Source organism: Danio rerio, chromosome 4, assembly GCF_052040795.2.
Source record: "Danio rerio strain M-AB ecotype USA chromosome 4, GRCz13ab, whole genome shotgun sequence".
Taxonomy (NCBI): domain Eukaryota; kingdom Metazoa; phylum Chordata; class Actinopteri; order Cypriniformes; family Danionidae; genus Danio; species Danio rerio.
In genome coordinates this window covers 48,813,626-48,836,238 of record NC_141024.2, presented here as the reverse complement: position 1 = coordinate 48,836,238, position 22,613 = coordinate 48,813,626, and the positions used below count along the sequence as shown (strand labels likewise).

Below are 22,613 nucleotides of genomic sequence, written 5' to 3'. Positions count from 1 at the left end.
CATGTGACTAGCATGATTTTAGCATGAATTAGCATGTTACTAGCATGATTCTAGCATGAATTAGCATGTTGTTAGCATGATTCTAGCATGAATTAGCATGTGACTAGCATGATTCTAGCATGAATTAGCATGTGACTAGCATGATTCTAGCATAAATTAGCATGTGACTAGCATGATTCTAGCATGAATTAGCATGTGACTAGCATGATTATAGCATGAATTAGCAAGTTATTAGCATGTTTCTAGTACAAATTAGCATGTTACTAGCATGATTCTAGCATGAATCAGCATGTTGTTAGCACGATTCTAGCATGAATTGGCATGTTACTAGCACGATTTTAGCATGAATTAGCATGTTGTTAGCATGATTCTAGCATGAATTAGCATGTTACTAGCATGATTCTAGCATGAATTAGCATGTTGTTAACATGATTCTAGCATGAATTAGCATGTTACTAGCATGAATTAGCATGTTACTAGCATGATTTTAGCATGAATTAGCATGATTCTAGCATGAATTAGCATGTGACTAGTATGATTCTAGCATGAATTAGCACGTTACTAGCATGATTCTAGCATGAATTAGCATGTTACTAGCATGATTCTAGCATGATTTAGCATGTTGTTAGCATGCTTCTATCATGAATTAGCATGTTACTAGCATGATTCTAGCATGAATTAGCATGTTGTTAGCATGATTCTAGCATGAATTAGCATTTGACTAGCATGATTCTAGCATGAATTAGCATGTGACTAGCATGATTCTAGCTTGAATTAGCATGTTGTTAGCATGATTCTAGCATGAATTAGCATGTTGTTAGCATGATTCTAGCATAAATTAGCATGTTGTTAGCATACTTCTAGCATGAATTAGCATCTTGTTAGCATGATTCTAGCATGAATTAGCATGTTACTAGCATGATTCTAGCATGAATTAGCATGTTACTAGCATGATTCTAGCATGAATTAGCATGTTGTTAGCATGCTTCTAGCATGAATTAGCATGTTACTAGCATGATTCTTGCATGAATTAGCATGTTGTTAGCATGATTCTAACATGAATTAGCATGTTACTAGCATGATTCTAGCATGAATTAGCATGTTATTAGCATGATTCTAGCATGAATTAGCATTTGACTAGCATGATTCTAGCATGAATTAGCATGTTAGCATGATTCTAGTATGAATTATCATGTGACTAGCATGAGTCTAGCATAAATTAGCATGTGACTAGCATGATTCTAGCATGAATTAGCATGTAACTAGCATGATTCTAGCATGATTTAGCATGTTGTTAGCATGATGGATAGATAGATAGATAGATAGATAGATAGATAGATAGATAGATAGATAGATAGATAGATAGATAGAAGCAGTTTATAGATAGATAGATAGATAGATAGATAGATAGATAGATAGATAGATAGATAGATGGTGTGCGAGCATGAGTCAAACAAGCCAACCCCCGCCTCTCTACAATGTTCTGATGCTGAGATATAGCTGCTGTTATATCGTTGCTAGGTTAGTCTGTTTTGTTGCTATGGAGTTGATTGACAGCTTAGACTGATGATGTATCAAAGCTTCTTGCCAGTATGAACAGTTAAAAACAACCCCCATGTCTCTATCACACTGCAGCATGACAATATCAGTCTGAACCTCTTTAATGGCAGTCTATTGGACAGTTGCTAGGGTGCAGTATTTGGTTGTTAGGGTGTGGCTAGAAAGTTAAAAGGCCATCAGTAATTGGCTGCTGGCTAGACTGAGTTAAATGAGCTCAGCCATTAGTCTGTAGGACAGTCTGATGCAGAGTTATGAGCTCACAAAGTTTGATCCAATGTAAAGTCAATGAGAGTCTTTTGCAATGGAAGTCTATGGGACGGTTTCTAGGGTCCAAAAGTGGTTGCTAGGGCGTGGCCAGAAAGTTTAAAGGTGATCAGTCATCGGCAGTTTGATAGTCTGAGTTAAATGAGTCCAGTTAGAAGTCTGTGTGACAGTCTGATGCAGAGTTATGAGGTCACAAAGTTTGATCCAATGTTACGTCTATGGGATTTTTCCGACAGTCCCGGGACGTTTTTCGGAAAACCGAAAGTCGGATCAGTCGGAAAAGATATAGCAACTCGAGTCAGAATAGTTCGGAGGTCTGACCCAAGTTTGATGGTCATAGCTTGAAAGGCCTAGGAGGAGATAGAGTTTAGTTTTTAGTCTCAGAAGAAGAATAATAATATAGAATAACTAGATTCTTAAAGTTTGAGAACAAACTTTGAGGCTGGCTTGTGAAAGCCTGACGGTAATAGTTTATTTGGTTTAAAAACAGTTTTAAAAAGTATGAAAAGATAGATAGATAGATAGATAGATAGATAGATAGATAGATAGATAGATAGATAGATAGATAGATAGATAGATAGATAGATAGATAGATAGATTAACATGTTATTAGCATGATTTTAACGTGAAATAGCATGTTGTTAGCATGATTCTAGCATGAATTAGCATGTTACTAGCATGATTTTAGCATGAATTAGCATGTTGTTAGCATGATTTTAGCATGAATTAGCATGTTACTAGCATGATTCTAGCATGAATTAGCATGTACCTAGCATGATTTTAACATGAATTAGCATGTTACTAGCATGATTTTAGCATAATTTAGCACGATTTAGCATGTTGTTAGCATGATTCTAGCATGAATTAGCTTGTTGTTAGCATGATTGTAGAATGAATTAGCATGTTACTAGCATGATTCTAACATGAATTAGCATGTTAGTAGCATGATTCTAGCATGAATTAGCATGTTGTTAGCATGCTTCTAGTATGAATTAGCATGTTACTAGCATGATTCTAGCATGAATTAGCATGTTGTTAGCATGATTCTAACATGAATTAGCATGTTACTAGCATGATTCTAGCATGAATTAGCATGTTGTTAGCATGATTCTAGCATGAATTAGCATGCGACTAGCATGATTGTAGCATGAATTAGCATGTTGTTAGCATGATTCTAGCATAAATTAGCATGTGACTAGCATGATTCTAGCATGAATTAGCATGTTGTTAGCATGATTCTAGCATGAATTAGCATGTGACTAGCATGATTCTAGCATGAATTAGCACGTGACTAGCATGATTCTAGCATGAATTAGCATGTAACTAGCATGATTCTAGCATGAATTAGCATGTTGTTAGCATGATTCTAGCATGAATAAGCATGTGACTAGCATGATTCTAGCATGAGTTAGCATGTTACTAGCATGAATTAGCATGTTGTTAGCATGATTCTAGCATGAATTAGCATGTGACTAGCATGATTCTAGCATGTATAAGCATGTGCCTAGCATGATTCTAGCATGAATTAGCATGTTACTAGCATGATTCTAGCATGAATTAGCTTGTTACTAGCATGATTCTAGCATGAATTAGCATGTTGTTAGCATGATTCTAGCATGAATTAGCATGTGACTAGCATGATTCTAGCATGAGTTAGCATGTTACTAGCATGAAATAGCATGTTACTAGCATGAATTAGCATGTTGTTAGCATGATTCTAGCATGAATTAGCATGTGACTAGCATGATTCTAGCATGAATTAGCATGTAACTAGCATGATTCTAGCATGAATTAGCATGTTGTTAGCATGATAGATAGATAGATAGATAGATAGATAGATAGATAGATAGATAGATAGATAGATAGATAGATAGATAGATAGATAGATAGATAGATAGATAGATAAAAACAGTTTATAGATAGATAGATAGATAGATAGATAGATAGATAGATAGATAGATAGATAGATAGATAGATAGATAGATAGATAGATAGATAAAAACAGTTTATAGATAGATAGATAGATAGATAGATAGATAGATAGATAGATAGATAGATAGATAGATAGATAGATAGATAGATATAGGTAGATAGATAGATAGATAGATAGATAGATAGATAGATAGATAGATAGATAGATAGATAGAGGTAGATAGATAGATAGATAGATAGATAGAGGTAGATAGATAGATAGATAGATAGATAGATAGATAGATAGATAGATAGATAGATAGATAGATAGATAGATAGATAGATAGATAGATAGATGGTGTGCGAGCCTGATTCAAACAAGCCAACCCCCGCCTCTCTACGATGTTCTGATGCTGAGATATAGCTGGTGTTATATCGTTGCTAGGTTAGTCTGTTTTGTTGCTATGGAGTTGATTGACAGCTTAGACTGATGATGTATCAAAGCTTCTTGCCAGTATGAACAGTTAAAAACAACCCCCATGTCTCTATCACACTGCAGCATGACAATATCAGTCTGAACCTCTTTAATGGCAGTCTATGGGACAGTTGCTAGGGCGCAGTATCTGGTTGTTAGGGTGTGGCTAGAAAGTTTTAAGGCCATCAGTGATTGGCTGCTGGCTAGACTGAGTTAAATGAGCTCAGCCATTAGTCTGTAGGACAGTTTAATACAGAGTTATGAGCTCACAAAGTTTGATCCAATGTAAAGTCAATGAGAGTCTTTTGCAATGGAAGTCTATGGGACGGTTTCTAGGGTCCAAAAGTGGTTGCTAGGGCGTGGCCAGAAAGTTTAAAGGTGATCAGTCATTGGCAGTTTGATAGTCTGAGTTAAATGAGCCCAGTTAGAAGTCTGTGTGACATTCTGATGCGGAGTTATGAGGTCACAAAGTTTGATCCAATGTTACGTCTATGGGATTTTTTCGACGGTCCCGGGACGTTTTTCGGAAAACCGAAAGTCGGATCAGTCGGAAAAGATATAGCAACTCGAGTCAGAATAGTTCGGAGGTCTGACCCGAGTTTGATGGTCATAGCTTGAAAGGCCTAGGACGAGATAGAGTTTAATTTTTAGTCTCAGAAGAAGAATAATATAGAATAATAATAATAATAAGTTTAATAGGATAACAGTAGTCTGGCTTGCTACACAAGCCAGCCTAATAATAATAAGTTTAATAGGATAACAGTAGTCTGGCTTGCTACACAAGCCAGCCTAATAATAATAAGTTTACGTGAGATAACAGTATGTTGGCTTTTCAAGCCACCATAATAATAATACGTTATTAACCATACTATAGTAAATTCTATTATATTGTATATATTGTATACATGCATATATACACACACAAACACCAAATATTCTAGTCTCATGTAATAGGCAAATAAACAACAAATGTAACAAATGTATCAGGCACGAATATTTATATGCACAACCTAATCAAATCAAAATCAATAATCAAAGTACCCATTGGGTCTTAAAAGCATTTACAAAAGTCTTAAATTTGATAATCTCAAATTAAGGCCTTAATAGCCTTGAATTATTATACAAAGTCTTGAGTTTTGTTACAAAGGTCTTATTTTAATAATTTATATTACTTTTCTTAGGATTAAGTTCATATCATAACAAAATTAACTGTAACTAATGTAAGCTAACTAAAAAATCATGCAGCATAACGTTGAGTGCACCTCACGCTCCACGTAATAGCAGAAAGCACAAAAGCATGCACACCCGTTACTATGGTTACTTGAGGTGAGGTACAGAACAAGATAGTTGCTAGCCTAGTTTGTCGGTTTGTTTAATCTGCTGTGGCCAAGGAATCCGAATTACGTTTGGGTCAATCCTGTGCCAAGAAATAACCGTGACGCCTACTGCTGTTGATGTCGAAAATCTTATAAGCTAGCAACAATGGATGTTACAGCCCTGGACTCCCATTTAAGGGGTGCCAAACACACCGTGTGTAGTACTGCTCGTCAGCGCAACCACCTATTGTGGAGTTCTTTGCACTGGAGACCACAATCTCCTGAGCATCACTCTAAAGGCTCGTACACACAGGGACGCTTTTTGTTTGGGTTTATCATCAGCGTTTTATGAGACATTTTTCTGTATTTAAACCCAATCGATTTTTACTGGCGTCGAGTAGAAGAGTATGCAAAATCACTCCTTGATGTTAGATGAACATTGAATTTCATTTGAAAAGGTATTAAAAAGGTCTTTAAAAGCCTTGAATTTCATTTGGAGGATCCTGGGGGTACCCTGCTAATGCATTTCTTTCTGATTTATACATCTACACCCTTCAACATCCAGAGTAACGTGTCCAGAGTAAGAGCAACTGTGAGGGAGACGCCATCCATTATTAGGCTCAGGGTTCACGCTGAGCATCTCATCTGCAGGGTGAATCAACAAGCAGGACAGTCATCATCTCTTTCTATTATAGCGAGCATCAACTAGATTTACACAATAGCTTGCCTTGTGCCCATCAAAAAAAGCTTGAGCTAAAGCTTAAAGAGTAGATGATGAAGCTAAATTTGTTCATAAAAAAAATATATATAAACACAAACTAAACATAATGCAGGAATATAAATTTGTCAATATAATAAACATTCATTTTCAGTGAATGGTGGGGGGGGTTATCCATCTAAAGCCTGATTTATACTTCTGCGTCAAACGGCGGTGTATGCTACGGCGCTGACGCATAGCCCTCCGCCGTGGCCGTCAGCGTCACTAACGTGCACCTCTCAAAAAATGTAACTCTACGTCGCAACAACGCGTAGCGCAAGCTCTGTGATTGGTCGGCTTGGTAACGTTGACGAGTCTGGGCGGGACCAAGAGCCACGCGAATGGCGCGAGCGATTGTTTACAAGTGTGGAGTCCCGTGAAGGAGCTCCGGGTGGAAAGTTTTGTTTTGTGTTTACCTCATAGTAATCGTTGTTGCACGTCCGCCAGTTCCCGCCTCAAAATGAGCGAGTTTGAGTCACTTGTACAACCAGGAAGTGTTCAGGAAAAGATAAACAGAAGCGAAGAAACTCTACACAGAGGAACATTTACACGTCACTGCCAACTAGCGTTTCGGAAGTGTTAATGCAGGCCAACAGAGACATCGTGCAGAAGTGTAAATGCACAGCTACGGGCGTTGCATGCGCCGTGGGTCACGCCGGTCACTTGACGCAGAAGTATAAACCAGGCTTAATAAGGATGCATTTTCTTGTCACAAGTAGCAGTTTATCTAACAATTTATAACCTTTGGTGTCAAGGGTCAATGACATTTCTTGTGTTTTAGAAGGGAGTCCCAAAAGAAAAAGATCGGGATCTTTTTTAATTTGATCTTAAAAATTGTGCTAATTTCATACGCAAAAAAGTTCCAGAATCTTCAAATGAGTTTGCACTTCCAGAAACAATGAAAGTATGTACCAAGCTCTGTATGACACTTAACACGAAGAGCTGGTATAGAGGAATCCATTTTATTCAATAAAACTGGCGTTATATGCAGCCTATGTAAAATCTTATATTGAGTCTCTAAAGTCGATTACAAATAAAAGTGGATCTAATACACCTCAAAGCCTCATGCCAGTCATCATCTATATAAACATTACACAGGTCTTCCTCCCACTTATGGGCCACTGTGATCACAAGTCCAGAGATATTAGAGTATAGAAAAGAATAAAATCTAGAAATAAAATGAACAGCATTTGTTGTGTTAGCGAGAAATCTTTCCGAACTATTTAGTGCTAATGTATCTGGTATTTGTTTTTGCTTTGACATAACAGTGACAAAATTGCAGATATCCAAAGTGATGTTGGTTTGGGAGATCAAATTTCTTTTGGAATTGTTGGAAGGACATTAAAGAGTCATCCTGGAACAAGTCAGATAGAATATGAATTACTTTTATGTGCCATGCTTTGAAAAGAGGTGAATCTATGCCAGGGATAAAGTCCTGATTCAAATAAATTGGTTTTAACATAATTATAGCTTCCCCTCTCCCTAAAAACCTGGAAATCTGTCGCCAAACTTTAATAGAGCTATATAGTATTGTATTTTTCTTCACTGTCTCTTTTTACTTGTGGAGACAAGCAAACAAACTCCAGACAGATAGTGGGGAGCAGGCCCAGGAATCCACACAAGGGCATAGGTCAGGGGTCAGCAACCCGCGGCTCTAGAGCCGCATGCGGCTCTTTAGCGCTGCCCTTGTGGCTCCCTGAAGTTTTTTCAAAAATGTTCAAAAAGATGGGGAAGGTTAGTATATATTTTTGTTTTAATATGATATCTACAGGAGGACAAACATTTTTAACGTTTTCAAATGCTGTAAAAGTGTGTAGAATTAATATTTAATTTCAACATTTCTGTCAACGAAGATTTGCGTCATAACCTGCGACACAGGATGTCTATCAGCAGGGCGGGATGCCGGGCAGGTGGCTGTTGTAAACAAACCGGGAGATAATAAAGCATGGAAAACCGTTCAGAGATGGTGACTACATGAAGGAGTCATTCATCAACATATTAGAACACCTATTTGCAGACTTCAAAAACAAAACCAAGATAATACAAAAAATTAAAGATATACCTCTCTCCGCTAAGACAGTGAAGGAAAGGGCTATTAAAATGGCAGGTAACATCACCGATCAGCAAACCAAGGACATTAATTCAGTGCCAGCATACTCAATTGCCTGTGATGTGAGCGATATTCAATGCGCTTTTATGCAGGTATGTGAACTCTGATGGGCCGCAAGAAGAAATGATCAAATTAATATCACTGAAAGACCAGAGGCTGTGCTGAAGTGTTTAAATGACAACGAAATCAACACCAACCAACTGATTTCAGTGGCTATTTAATCATGAAGGCTCATTATCTATTTGTAGCCAACTTAGTAATTTTTATAGTAGGCTAATATAGCTACTATAGATACATACAGCATGTGTTTGGCTTATATAAGGCTTTACATTTTTTGCAGCTCCAAACATATTTGTTTTTTGTTTTTTTTTTGGTCCAATATGGCTCTTTCAACATTTTGGGTTGCCGACCCCTGGCATAGGTCATAGTAAGATTTGAACCATTTCCAAATGAGTCTGGCATGGCAAGCCCAGTTATAATATACGATATTAGGCAGAGCTAATCCACCTAGCTCTGTTGGCATCTGCAGAAATTTAAGTTTTTTTGCCATTCCATATAAATCTAGAAAAAGCACTTTCAAGCTGGGCAGAGGCTTTCCTGCTTGATTATAAGGGTGTCAATTGAAGAGGGTATAACATTCGGGGGAGAATATTCATCTTTATTAAGCTTATTCTACCAAAGAGTGAAAGGGGAAGGGCTTGCCAGCGGTTTAAGTCTTTTTTGACCATTTGAACAATTGGGGCATAATTGAGTTTCCATAGTTGATTTAAGTCAGTTGACACTTTAATTCCGAGATTAACAAATCCAGATTTTGACCATTTAAAAGAAATATTTACTATAGATTCAGCATCGAAATTACCTAATGGCAATGCTTCTGATTTATTAAAGTTAATTTTGTAGCCAGAAGTTAAACTAAAATCTTCAAAAATGATAGTGTTCAGGTGACGATAAAAACAGCAGAATATCATCTGCATAAAGTGCAATTTTGTGTTCACAACTCTTCATTGATATACCCTTTATATTTTTATTCTGTTTGATAGCTTCTGCTAGTGCCAATGCAAACAAAAGAGGGCTCAGTGGGCAGCCCTGTCTGGTGCCCCTAGCAAGTGGAATAGGTTCTGATCGTAGACCATTAGTAATAATGCAAGACATGGGGGAGTGATAGATGGTTTGAATCTCTTTTAAAAATTCACCCTTTATACTAAAACTATGCAGAGTTTCAAACAGGTAACTCCACTCAACCCTATCAAAAGCTTTCTCTGTCCCTGAAGATACAGAAATTGCTTTATAGTTGTGTTGATTGGTGTACTGTATAACATTCATAAGTCTTCTTTTGCTGTTCACACCAGATGCGGAACGCGTGGATAAATCGCGCTATTTGCGCATAAATAGCCGCATAAACGTTTGAGTTTACTCGCTTCATTTGCGCGCCAAACCCCGCTTCTTTCGCGTGTCAAATTCACTTCAGAACCGACGCGGATTCGCTTGATGGGCAGAGCTTCTGCCCGAAGACTCTAGCTTCATAGCTAAATGGCTAACATGGATTTTATGAAGAAAATAACAGTGTTTATGTGCTTTATGAAGACTGAAAAACAGCGTTGATACGTTTAGGGTCGTGTCTGAGTCCACTACATTCTTTCAGAGGTGCATCCAGCCCTGTGAGCTCATAAACTCCTCCAGAAACTTAACCTGGATGATAGAGGTTTTCAGCGGTACTTCTGACAAAGCCAAGCCGAGTTTGATGAACTGTTGTTGGTGAAGGCTGGAGGATTTCCCTCGGAACACCGACAACAGGTTCTACGTCACAATCACGCCCCCACAAGAGCAAGCTTCAGATTGGTTAACGCAGCGCAAATGTTCGCTGAAGTTCAGATTTTCGAACTCGAGAGATTCAAACGCGCAAAACGCTTAATTTGCCCCGCGCCAATCGTGCAATTTGCGTTATTTGCGCCGCAGGATGTCTATTCGCGCGTTTGCATTGACTTAACATGTATATCACTCGCGCTTGACGCGCGTTTCGCGTCTGGTGTGAACGCAGCATTATATTTGTAATAGAGAAATGTTCTGTATTAAGCCTGTCTGGTCTGGGTTTATAAGGTGGGGGAGAACTATCTCGAGTCTCCTGGCCAGCAGCTTAGTGAGTATCTTGGCATCAATCCCAATTAAGCTAATGATCTTTATGAACTACATTCATCAGGTGATTTATTTTTCTACCACTCGATTTGAACATTTATAACCTACTTGGAAAACCCGATTGAGACAAATCCTGCATGTTCGTAGCAAGTGCACATAATTTAAGCTTATATTAGTGAGTTTGCATTATTGTATAAAACTTATGCAAATGCCTAAAGCCACGTTTGCTGTAAACCGGAGTAATGAGGAGATGGCAAGATGACATACTTAGTTACTTATTTTCATTCATTTGTACTTTTGTCTTTGTTTTCTTGCCTTTGTGCATGTCCTGAGGCTTAGCTGAAGACTTACGTGGCGACATTTTATATACCCGACAAGATGCAGAAATGCCATCTAAAAAGGTTTCCTGCTGTTTGTCCAATCAGGGACAGTGACAATGTAAATATACAAATAATAATGTTAACCCTGGGTTTGTGAATGTGAAACATCTGTTAATGAACATCCAGGATTATATTTTAACCCCAGGTATAACATGAGCAGTGTGGAACATGATTACAGATAACCCAGGATTCTGTTTATCCAGCGTTAGAATGACCCAGGGTTAACAATTTTTGCATACTGTAATCCATATCTAAATCAGCAAAAGTCTTTTTTAGACTAGTTTGTTGGCCAGTTGTAGTCAGTACAATGCTAAACGTTATTGTTCCACCATAGTTTGTTTGTTTTGCCTCACGTCGTCCCACAGCAACATCATATAGTTTAGAATACTGTACAATGTTTTATAATACTTAATTATCTAAGTGTCCATTTCATTCAGCATATTTAAAATTGGGGGCATCCACGATTTTTGACATACTTCAAACAAGACCATTTTGGTTGGTTGGTGTTTGAGAATGAAAATCAACCTGTTTGTTCCTGCAGATCTTCCTGTAGGGGATCAACCTACGTTTTAATATCGATCAGGGATTAATTAGCTCATTTCAATGAATCGGATCCTGAAGATTCGAATCATTGATTTGACTCAAATGAGTTAGATTGAATCAGATCAAAAGATTCACACTTTATCTACCATTTGTCCCGCAAATAGAAGACATCGTATCTTACCAATCTTGTTTATATTATTTACGTGGCCAACGATCATAACATAACACAGTATTGGGTTAACTTTTAGCAAGGTAACAAGATCTACAGCTCGAGGCAATGACTTAGAAGCACATAAACAAGAACACAGTTCTTACAAAATGAGTACAAAGATTTATTGAGCTACACTACGATAAATGAAACTAACTACGTAATAAGCAAACAACAAACAAACACACACACACATTCACACATACACACAGAGGAAGTTCAGAGGATGCAAAATGAGTTGACAACGTCCCAAATTAATTCTAATACTTCTTGCAAGATCTTAGAATAACACCTGAGAAACCACAAAAGCAGAGATATGGCTTATCTTTAACTGCTTAAGATCAATCTGCACAAGATCAGCAAGAGACAACATTAGTTTGTGTTACTTGCGCCCTTTTTGCTGAAGTCGAATCTCCCTCGCCGGCTGGCCTTGGGGAAACACGGTGCTCCTGATTGGGTGGTTTCTCGCTTCGATGACGTCTTTGGGATTCACGCGCTCGTGAATGGCTGTTGTCCTGGGTTACCGAGGTGACGGACTGCTGAGAGTCGGTTTGCGGAAGTTCATGCAGCTTCGGGAGTCCCGAAACTTAAGAGGTTTGCGTGGAAGTTCGTAGTGACCCAATCGCGTGGCGGCGCGGTGTCCGGGCAGGCGAAAGGGGGCAGAGAGCAAAAGCATGCGCAAGCTAGCTGATGCAAAAAGCAAAGTTTCTTTGTTGCAGGGCGTTTTTAAGTGACCTGGTCTGGTTCGTCCCCATGGCACTGTCTGCCAATGAGCAGTTGCCATGAAGGGCAGGGCCACGCCCCGTACTGACATAGGAAAGGTCATTAATTAACAGACTGCATGTAGATTTCACGTGGTAGAACTCTTGCAAGATTGAAACTATCTTACATCAAACGTTACAAGATGAATACTGTTTGTACTACTAGTTTTTCATTTACACCAACGTATTGCAAATGTCACTAGCTTTCGTTCAATACCAGACATCATACATTTCAGACACATACAGATTATTTTACTCTGTTATAAGGGTTAAAACAACACATTGATTAACCTAGTTGATTGGAATAAACAGCATATGAGGAACATTATGGCATATTATTCAAAGATACATCTGCCTTAGTTCTAACATTTTAAGAGATTGTCTTTCATTCATATGCATTAATGTTTCTAGAGATCTCTTTGTCTCTACGAAATTGTGCATCTAGCAGGATGTGCCCAAGGCGAGCACATCACCAGGAGTCAATTAAAAGTCTCGTGAAATGGTTTCCGCTGAAGATCCTGTAAGGGCCATTGTTTTTTAATTTAACTGATTTAATTAATCATTGGCTAGTTAGCCGAAGGGTGCCAGAACATCTGCATAGAAGTACTGGTCAGAGGAGCCCGAAATCAATTGGCGCTCTGTTATCCTGATGGTATAAGCCCTCAAGCTAGTTCAATGAATGAGACCATTGGAGATGCCCAAGATTTCAGATTCAACTTGTGTTGACCACTGCAATATGCCGATGAGTTCCTTCATCTCCCCCTTTGACTGGTGATGTTCCCGGTGTGAACATTGGCAGGCACTGGAACAAACAGGCAGAAGCAGAGAGAACAGGCAAACACAAGACACAAACAACATCATCACTAACTGAATCTTGGTGCAGGGTTTAGGCACTTTGGAATGCTCGGGTTAGCAATGCTCAAGGTGTAGAAGAGCATAGTTTAGTATGATCAGAATTTAGGCTTTTAAGACTAACCGAGGTATTGAAGGTTCAACGAAGTTGTATAGGCATTATCTCAATCAGTAAAGAATTCAATTTTTGGTCAGCGTTATCGCATCTAAGCATGCGCGAGATGTGGGGCGTGCACATTTGAACAACTTTTGGATGGCCTTTACTCGCTCGTGGAGGAAGAGGGCAAGTGTCAAAGTAAACGTATACCCTACAATGCTATTTTGACGAGAGTCGAACCAATAAATTTTATTCTTTACCCTCAATCCCTTTTTCGGTTCTGGATTGAAGATGAAGAAATGTGGAAAACTAATCTTTTGAGTTTTCGCCTAAAACGTGTCGTCAGACAGGTGCTACAACGTTAAATTACCAATACAGCGATCACACCTTTAAGGCATTGATCCGTGAGGCTTGGTGAAAGGAGTCAATCCTAATTCTGAGCTCTGGACTTAAACATCATCTGTGGGGGTTTCCTGATGAGGAAAGAGAAATCAATTAAAAGACAGAGAGAAAGAGAAAGAAAAGAACACTGAGACATAAGGACATTGAGTGAGGTTAAGACAAACAAATGTCACATATGTAATAGCTCCTCTCTACTAGAGATTAGTCCTAGTAGTGCAGTGGAGGGGAGAGTGCATGTATTGGGTTTAGGAAACATAGCTAGGGCTAGGTGTCTTCCTAAAATGGCACAAATGACAAAAACAGTTTAGCGTTAAAATAAGAGTTTAGGATAGTGGGTCTGTGTCAGCAGGTTGGTTCCTCCCCCTTTCTGGTCACTTGGAGTTGAGGGACTGGAGTTGGCATGGCACAGGTAGGATTTGGATTGATTCTGAGTTCAGCTGCGTGGCAAACGATCAAGACAGCACTCTTAGGAATTGGAAGGGTTTCATCCACAAGTGTTTGTGTGATGCAGTGGTGACCTGAGGCATCAGGTGTTGAGTTAGCGTCTAACTCTGGTGTTCAGGTACAGTCTATTGAGTCTTTGAAGTTATGGTGCTTACAGTTCTCTGTAAGTGAGGTGAAGAGGTGCTGTTTAGTGAGGTCGTTGCTTGTCAGGCAGAATCAGGTTTTCCTTTCCTTTCCCACTTCCGATCCGCTTCCCTTCGTTGGAAGAACTCTTTCAGGATCATTTTCATCAGTTCTTGAGGGTCAAAACATGGTGATGTTGTCCCTTGTGGGGATTCAGTTGGAGCTCGATCAGCGTGGAATCTTTGTGAGTTCTTTCGTTGACCTCTTGGGCTGGTTGTATCAAGGTGATGTTGCTTTACCTTGGAAGTACCACTTGATTCCCACGAGCTTGTCCCCCTTTGGTTTACAAATGAGGTAGACCTGTTCCACGGTCTCTCCCGGTGACGTTCAGGTGAGTGTTGTCGTCCAGACAGTCCTTTCCAGCGACGGTTCCACTGTTTGGGTCTGGTATCAGCATGACAGTCTCGTTGTCTGTTGTAAGACGACACATTCCACTCACTGTGAGGTAGTCTAGCATTGTCTGGGCCTTGGGCACCCTCAAGGGCCAGATCTTGACTTTGAGTGTTGAAGTCATAAACAGCAGGGATTTTGGCACTCTTCTCTGAAGCCGTCTTTTGTTTGACGTATGCTTTATGTGCCAAATCTCGTATTTGCTGAGTGTTCATGGTGTGGGGGCATGCAAGAACCCCAAGATGGTGGCTTACCCCAGGATGGAGGTTTCTCAGGAAGAGGATTTTGAAGTTCAGGTCCTCTTCCATCTCAGGTTCATTGCGGGTGCCGAAGTAGGCTCGTCTGAGTCTGCTGTAGTAGGCTTGAGAAGACTCATGGCGACTTTGTTTCGTCTCCAGGGCAGCTACAAGTCCTTGTTCAGACTCAATGTCATCAAACTCTCTGATGAGGGCTTCTCGGAGCAGGAGGTAGTCAGTCTTTGTGTGAGCCGGCTGACGGTCCAGGAAGCTGCGCACTTCAGGGCTGGAGGTTGCTCGGAGCAAATACAGTCTATCTTTGTCAGTGACATTGGGTCGCATTTCCAGGTGAAAGTCAATGTCCTGCAGATAGGCGTGAACATCTTGGCTACCTGGCAAATTCGGCGTGAACTTGCCCAGGTTCTTGACTAGCTTGTCAAGGTCTTTGAGGTCCAGGCCACAGGGTGATACGTGGCTGTCTGGAACAGAAGGAGATGGTGAGGGTTTTGGCAGTGACCCCTCAGCTTTCTCATTGTGTGTCAGTTCATATGCATGCTTGAGTTCATCTTTAATGCTGTTGGACTCTTCTTTGATGTAGTCCAGCTGCTGCGTTAGTCGTCTGACCTCATGTCTAGCTTCACTCAGGTGAGTTTCGAGGGCTTTGATTCTGCTGTCCTTGTCTTTAGAGTCAGCATTTACTTCTTCCAGTAGCTGTTCGACATACTCAAGCTTGTTAGCGACGTCAGCATGTTCGGCTTTGGCTTGCTCCATTTCTTGGGTGGTGGCGGCTGGAGTCTCGTGAAGTTTATCAATCTCCTCTTTGGCAGCTTGATCAGTCTCATCTGGCTGTTCCGGTCGTTCCTGAGCCTCCAGTTCTAGCTGGTTGATGCGGGACTGCACATGTGTCAGCTTGTGCTGGAGCTGGGCGGAATGCCTGTCACTCAGCTTAAGGGTGGCGATGAGGACGTGACTCAAAGTACCTGTGATCTTGGCTAGGTCTTTGTGATTGTAGCTTTTGCTCGGGTCTTGCTTCATAAGGCTGTTCAGGTTCTCATCCAGCTGGTCCTGTGTCAGATGCTGTAGCGTTTCGGCGGCCTTAGGGAGGAGGCTGTCCGTTGCAACACTTAGCCATGCTTCTAGGTCCTTCCAGTGGCCAACAGGGTCTTTAGGGCGAGCCATGTTTGCGGCGGTGAGGGGGAAGACCTATAACCGACACTGACACAGACCTAGAGGGGAGAGAGAGAGAAAAGGACAAAAGAAAACAAAAACAAATGGCAAACAAAAAGTGTCAGGGTGTAATGTCAGGTGTGAGCTACTGTTGAGTGTGGAATAAACAAGTGGGTGTTGTTCTCTGTGACTGTGATCCTCTAGGGGGCGTGCATCTAACTTGTAGTCTCTTTGGGGACAGTCAGTAAACACACACAGTTAGGACAGCTAGAGAACAGAGAAACAGAAGAAGACTGATAAGGAGAAGAGTGATAATTGGCTGCTTCCAGGTTCCTAGTGAGAACGATTCCTTTAGCTTTGTCAAGCATGAGGTGAAAGGATGTTTCTCTGCTGGAAGTTGGAGATGGGGAGCTCTAAACACCAGGACTGTGATTGTTATTAAATTTCCTCCGCTGTGAAAGAAAGTACAATAACAATGACAGTATTGGTTTCTTACTCATTAGGACTGACACCATACACCAAGTAGACCACTTTTGGATGTGGATCTAAAATCAAATTTGAAAACACCTGTCTTCTGGTTGACTCGTTTCGTCCTTAAGTGAGTAGCGTCCTATGGCGAGAAAGGGTAAAGAGAGAGTCAGATCACTTTAACATAAAATGTTTAAGTTTCACAGCATCTGTTAAATGTTTCTAACATTCTCTGCTTTCATGATTCACACAGGTACAATCTCAAAAGGGCAACGGTAGTCAACTCGGAAGAAGACAATTAAAAGAAACAATAGAAAGTGAAGCAAGTTTTCAAATTACAAAGATGACAAAGTGGTGGCACTGTTGAGTCAATACATCAAAAGGGGTTGGTTTATTGTGTTATCAAGATAACTAATTAGCCTAAGTAGACAGGAAAATCCTATATTTCCTTCGTGGTTTGGCTAATCGAAGGCTACTGCTCTGGTATGCTAGCTTTAACGATGACTTGAGTTCAGTTGTAGCCACCTACAGGCAACACTGTCTCATTGCATCAACCAAACACCAGGGGGAGCACTGTCCTGTGAGGTAATTTAATACCTAAAGGATAATTTAAAAAAAAAAACTTGATTGCAAATTAATTTAAAACTAATTCAAATTAGTAATGACATGAAATGATTCAGAAATATGATTTTTATCAATAACCTTGATTAAGAGTTGCTATAATTAAATAAATCAATAATTGTCATAGAAAAGGGAAACCAAACACCAATTAACTATTAATGAAATTAAAATTTTCAAATAGTAATAATGTTGGTTAAGGCTAACACTCAGTGAGGTTGTCATTAAAGTCATAAACACAATTATGATTTAATTAATCAGCAAGCATTCCTGCAAATCAGTTATGAGAACAAATCAATTTCAAAATCAATGATGATAGGGAATGCGTGGTATTCCTGATGTCATTAAATTTGATCAAAAGTGTTTATTTAAAATTAATCAATAACTGTTATTGAGATAGGGCAGCCAAGCATCAATGAACTATTAAATGAAATTAAAATTTCAGAATAGTGATTGTGTTTGTAAAGTCCTAGGACAATAAATGTTATAATTTAATTAATCCGTAAACACTGTGCTTATAAATCAACCTCAAATATCAACAGTCATAGAAAATGGTTGTTCCTATAATGTTAATAAGTTTCAGAAGAGAAAAGCATTAATCATTAATTAAGCATTAAGCATTAATTTGATTGAGCAATCAAAAGCATTATGTTATAGTCATAAACTATAATTCATTGCTAATAAACCAACAACTTATGAGCATTTGAATTTATAAAACAGGCCAGGTTAAACAGGAAAAGCATTTGACAATTGTGATTAAACTAGCGATGAGATCGCGTACAATGGGGTTTACTAAATCTGCATTAGTCAAAGCCTTTTCCAAGAAAGGGAGAAAAATGAGAAATAAGGCAAATAGCCTATAAAGAGTGAGAAATCAAGATTCAAAATCTCGCTAGCGTGAATTAGGTTGTCACTTCAACTTAACACACTGCATTCAAGACCACAAGAAGAGCGCTACTACACTAGCCTTTAATGCTATAATGGCATAGCCATACTACACACTTCAATGCAACAGCGTGAGCTTCAGTTAGCTTAGCCTTGTGCTAATGTCTACAGCCGATGCAAGCGCGGAGGACTGCGCATGCGCACTTGAGAGTACTCTGAAAAGTCTTCCAGGACTTTCGGGAGGCTGTTACTATGACGACGTACACAGAATGAACCAATATGCGGTTATGCACACAAATTTACATGCATCACGTGAAATAGCGGCGCATTTCACACTGCTCAACATAATATAGCACTATTAAGATCTCGGCGGATCCTAGCGCTCTGTGTCAGGACTATTCACAGTCAAAGACACGCGTGGATTCAATCACGCACACTTTACTTGATCAAGATAAGTTCTCCCGTGAGAATACGCTCTGCCGCTCTCTTGAGCGCGGCGCGCTGAGTTCACTAACTCTGTTGTTAGTGAATTAAATGGCAAAAAGACAGTTAGCTACTCTGTGCTTAATTTGACCAGGGAGAAATGCACAGTTAGTCTTTAAAGCTGGGACACGCACCTTTAAATCAACTGTGAAGGCCTCATAGGAGAAAGAATAAGGAACACGCTTATTGTTTCTCAATCCGTGCGCTTTACAGCGACGTATCGTTTTTGTCTCGTGGACAAATAACTATTTACTGCAGTTCGCTTTCTCAAAAGCACTCGAGTTGCGCATTCGTGCGTTTCAACACACTGGGTACCACAATAAATCATACAGTAACACAACAACTTTGTTTCTCTGTCTCTGATCTATTCTTCCGGACAAAATAGAAAAGATAAACAATGTTTTTGTGCTTAAAAGTCAGATCGTGCTGTGCCCGCATTCTCCACCATTAATATGTAGGGGATCAACCTACGTTTTAATATCGATCAGGGGTTTATTAGCTCATTTCAATGAATCGGATCCTGAAGATTCGAATCATTGATTCGACTCAATTGAGTCTGATTGAATCAGATTAAAAGATTCACACTTTATCTACCATTTGTCCCGCAAATAGAAGACATCGTATCTTACCAATCTTGTTAATATTATTTACGTGGCCAACGATAATAACATAACACAGTATTGGATGATCTTTTAGCAAGGTAACAAGATCTACAGCTCGAGGCAATGACTTAGAAGCACATAAACAAGAACACAGTTCTTACAAAATGAGTACAAAGATTTATTGAGCTACACTACGATAAATGAAACTAACTACGTAATAAGCAAACAACAAACAAACACACACATTCACACATACACACAGAGGAAGTTCAGAGGATGCAGGTGTCCGGGCAGGCGAAAGGGGGCAGAGAGCAAAAGCATGCGCAAGCTAGCTGATGCAAAAAGCAAAGTTTCTTTGTCGCAGGGCTTTTTTAAGTGACCTGGTCTGGTTCGTCCCCATGGCACTGTCTGCCAATGAGCAGTTGCCGTGAAGGGCGGGGCCACGCCCCGTACTGACGTAGGAAAGGTCAATAATTAACAGACTGCATGTAGATTTCACTTGGTAGAACTCTTGCAAGATTGAAACTATCTTACATCAAACGTTACAAGATGAATACTGTTTGTACTACTAGTTTTTCATTTACACCAACCTATTGCAAACGTCACTAGCTTTCGTTCAATACCAGACATCATACATTTCAGACACATACAGATTATTTTACTCTGTTATAAGGGTTAAAACAACACATTGATTAACCTAGTTGATTGGAATAAACAGCATATAAGGAATATTATGGCATATTAGTCAAAGATACATCTGCCTTAGTTCTAACATTAAGACATTAGCTTTTATTCATATGCATAAATGTTTCTAGAGATCTCTTTGTCTCAACGAAATTGTGCATCTAGCAGGATGTGCCCAAGGCGAGCACATGACCAGGAGTCAATTAAAAGTCTCGTGAAATGGTTTCCGCTGAAGATCCTGTAAGGGCCATTGTTTTTAATTTAACTGATTTAATTAATCATTGGCTAGTTAGCCGAAGGGTACCGGAACATCTGCATAGAGGTACTAGTCAGAGGAGCCCGAAATCAATTGGCGCTCTGTTATCCTGATGGTATAAGCCCTCAAGCTAGTTCAATGAATGAGACCATTGGAGATGCCCAAGATTTCAGATTCAACTTGTGTTGACCACTGAAAAAGGCCGATGAGTTCCTACAGATGATTAGCGCTACTGAAAGCGCGCCTGTAGCCATTGGCAACTGACTCAGTGTGAGAGAGTGTGTGTGTTCGGAGTTTCGCTCCTGTTTTCAGTATACAAAAAAACTTCAGTAAACAGTTCATTTTCGTTCTAAACAAAGTTTTCCAGTCGTCATTATTGCTGCTAGATGAAAAGACAGAACATAAAAAGGCAACATATCGACTCATGAGCACGATGATTGACATATATTTGTAAATAAGTAGTTGTTAAAACCTCTTCTTCGTTCACCGCAAATCTTGCCTTAAAAGGAAAGTGCATAATTTAGCCTTACCCTGAGTTTGTTTACACTCTGCCTGTATTAACATACATGCTGTATTTTAATATGGCTAATTTGGATGAATTGGCTCTGACTTTTGACAGCTTTTTCTTCTTTTTACGCGGTTATGCGCGAATTATATTTCACACGCAAGATGACTAAAAATTGAAATTAAAATACCTAAGATACTGAGCCATTACTACAAGTAAAAAAAACAAACAAAAAACAAAACAACAATTATACTTTAAAGGAGAACATTGACGTTTCGAAAAAAAAAATGAACTGAACTACAACTAAATTATTAAAAATAAACTTGCGGGACTTCATTTATGTCCTGCGGCAAAATTATTTTTTTTATACTTTTAGTGATCTGCTTGAGGTAAGCCAATTTCTTTTTATGCTTAATCAACAACGAAAACATAAGTAAAAATGTAAATGAAGATATAAATGAAAAAGCTTATTAAATGACTGTCCTAGTCCTATCAAAATAGCAAACAACATCTTTTTATATTTAGGCTAAAAGACTGCTTTATTTATTTATTTAGGCCTACTTATTTGTTATGAATGTTTGTGCTTATATTTTAGTTGTCTTTTATTTCTTCAATTCTACTTTCCAAAATGAATCCTCATTGCACTTAACAAGTTTACAATGATAATAAAGCATGTTAACAAATGTTTAATGATTAATGAAGGAATTATAATGCTTTGTTTTATCGTTTCATCTTTATTTATAAGAACAGTAGCATATTTACAGCTGCTGTATAGGCTATTTCTGTCTGTTAGCATCCCTTTGTGCCCCCTGGCGGCAAATTCACAGACTGCGGTCATACATTAAAAACTCGTGCTTGTCCATTTAAAGCGGCGGCGGTATATGCCACGGCGGTAATAGCCACATTGAACTCTCAACTACTGTAAATCATTCTAACATGTACAATACAGACAAAAAAAAGCAGTGGCAATGGTTTGGTTATTAGATTTGTATGGATCTTGAAAAACCCACCAGCTTTATATGTAAGCACAGAGTACCCTTTTAGTCATAACAGGAAATATGGATGACAATGAAGGAAGTTAATGACACACAAACACATCTCAAGAAGGTTTTCACAGCTACTGTATTTTATCCAACAACCATTGCTCCCAAGTTGAAGTGAGACCTTCAAAAACGACCCAGGTGAGACTTGAACCCACAATCCCCAGCTCCGGAGGCTGATGCCTTATCCATTAGGCCACTGGGCCACGTCACTAATAGTACAAACATTTTATTTCTGCTATCATTCACATTCTTGTCTCATCGGTCCTGGGGTATGGTTCTAGCGTATAGTGCGACTGGTCTTGAGAGTTTCAAATTCCAGTCAAGGCCACTCTCATTAACTTGAAATCACAACCTTTCTGCAGCTATTTTCTTGTTTGCATTTCATCATCATCCACCTAACATGAGACCGTTAGTTAAGAGCCATGGGGTACTTGAAGTCAAGATCTCCATTACTAGAGCTTAGCGGAACCTTTTAGGTTTGTAACGTGACAGTGAGATTCAAGCAAGAATGGATGAATCTTAATTGAAGTGTGCAGCAAGTCTGAGAATTCGAAGCTATTGTCCTCAGATCATCACACCTAAGCTTTGAGTAGACAAGCCAGGATTTTTTCACACAACTTAAATGTAACCCATAAAAACACAACCCGAACAGGACTTGAATCCACAATCCCCAGCTTCGAAGGGTGATGTCTTATCCATTAGGCCACTGGGCCAATACTAGCATTTGTTATATCTGTTGTATGACTCATGAAGTTCTTGTAACTCAGAAAGCAGCACGTTAGGATCCCTATTGCTTTCAGACGATCTGGTGTGTACACCTAATGACCAAACAGCTTCTCTGAAGAGTTTTCCTTTGTCATGTTTTTTTGACCTAAGGGTA

General features: G+C 39.3%; 1 protein-coding gene and 1 non-coding gene across 2 annotated transcripts; both read right to left on the bottom strand.

Moving 5' to 3' along the window:
- Positions 1–11,760: 11,760 nt before the first annotated feature.
- Positions 11,761–19,591, bottom strand: LOC141381654 (uncharacterized). Its single transcript, XM_087248637.2, has 2 exons — positions 17,304–19,591; positions 11,761–17,254 (listed from the first exon to the last, which is right to left on the bottom strand). The coding sequence occupies exon 2, from the start codon at positions 16,199–16,201 to the stop codon at positions 14,420–14,422; it is 1,782 nt and encodes a 593-aa protein (XP_087104763.1). The 5' UTR covers positions 16,202–17,254; positions 17,304–19,591; the 3' UTR covers positions 11,761–14,419.
- A 2,272-nt stretch (positions 19,592–21,863) lies between these two features.
- trnar-ccg (transfer RNA arginine (anticodon CCG)) lies at positions 21,864–21,936 on the bottom strand. The gene has a single exon. It is a non-coding gene; the product is annotated as a tRNA-Arg (tRNA).
- Between the last annotated feature and the right edge of the window lie 677 nt (positions 21,937–22,613).

Excerpts from the sequence above, each read along its gene's own strand:
- LOC141381654 (XM_087248637.2), bottom strand. The coding sequence starts at position 16,201 with ATGGCTCGCCCTAAAGACCCTGTTGGCCACTGGAAGGACCTAGAAGCA.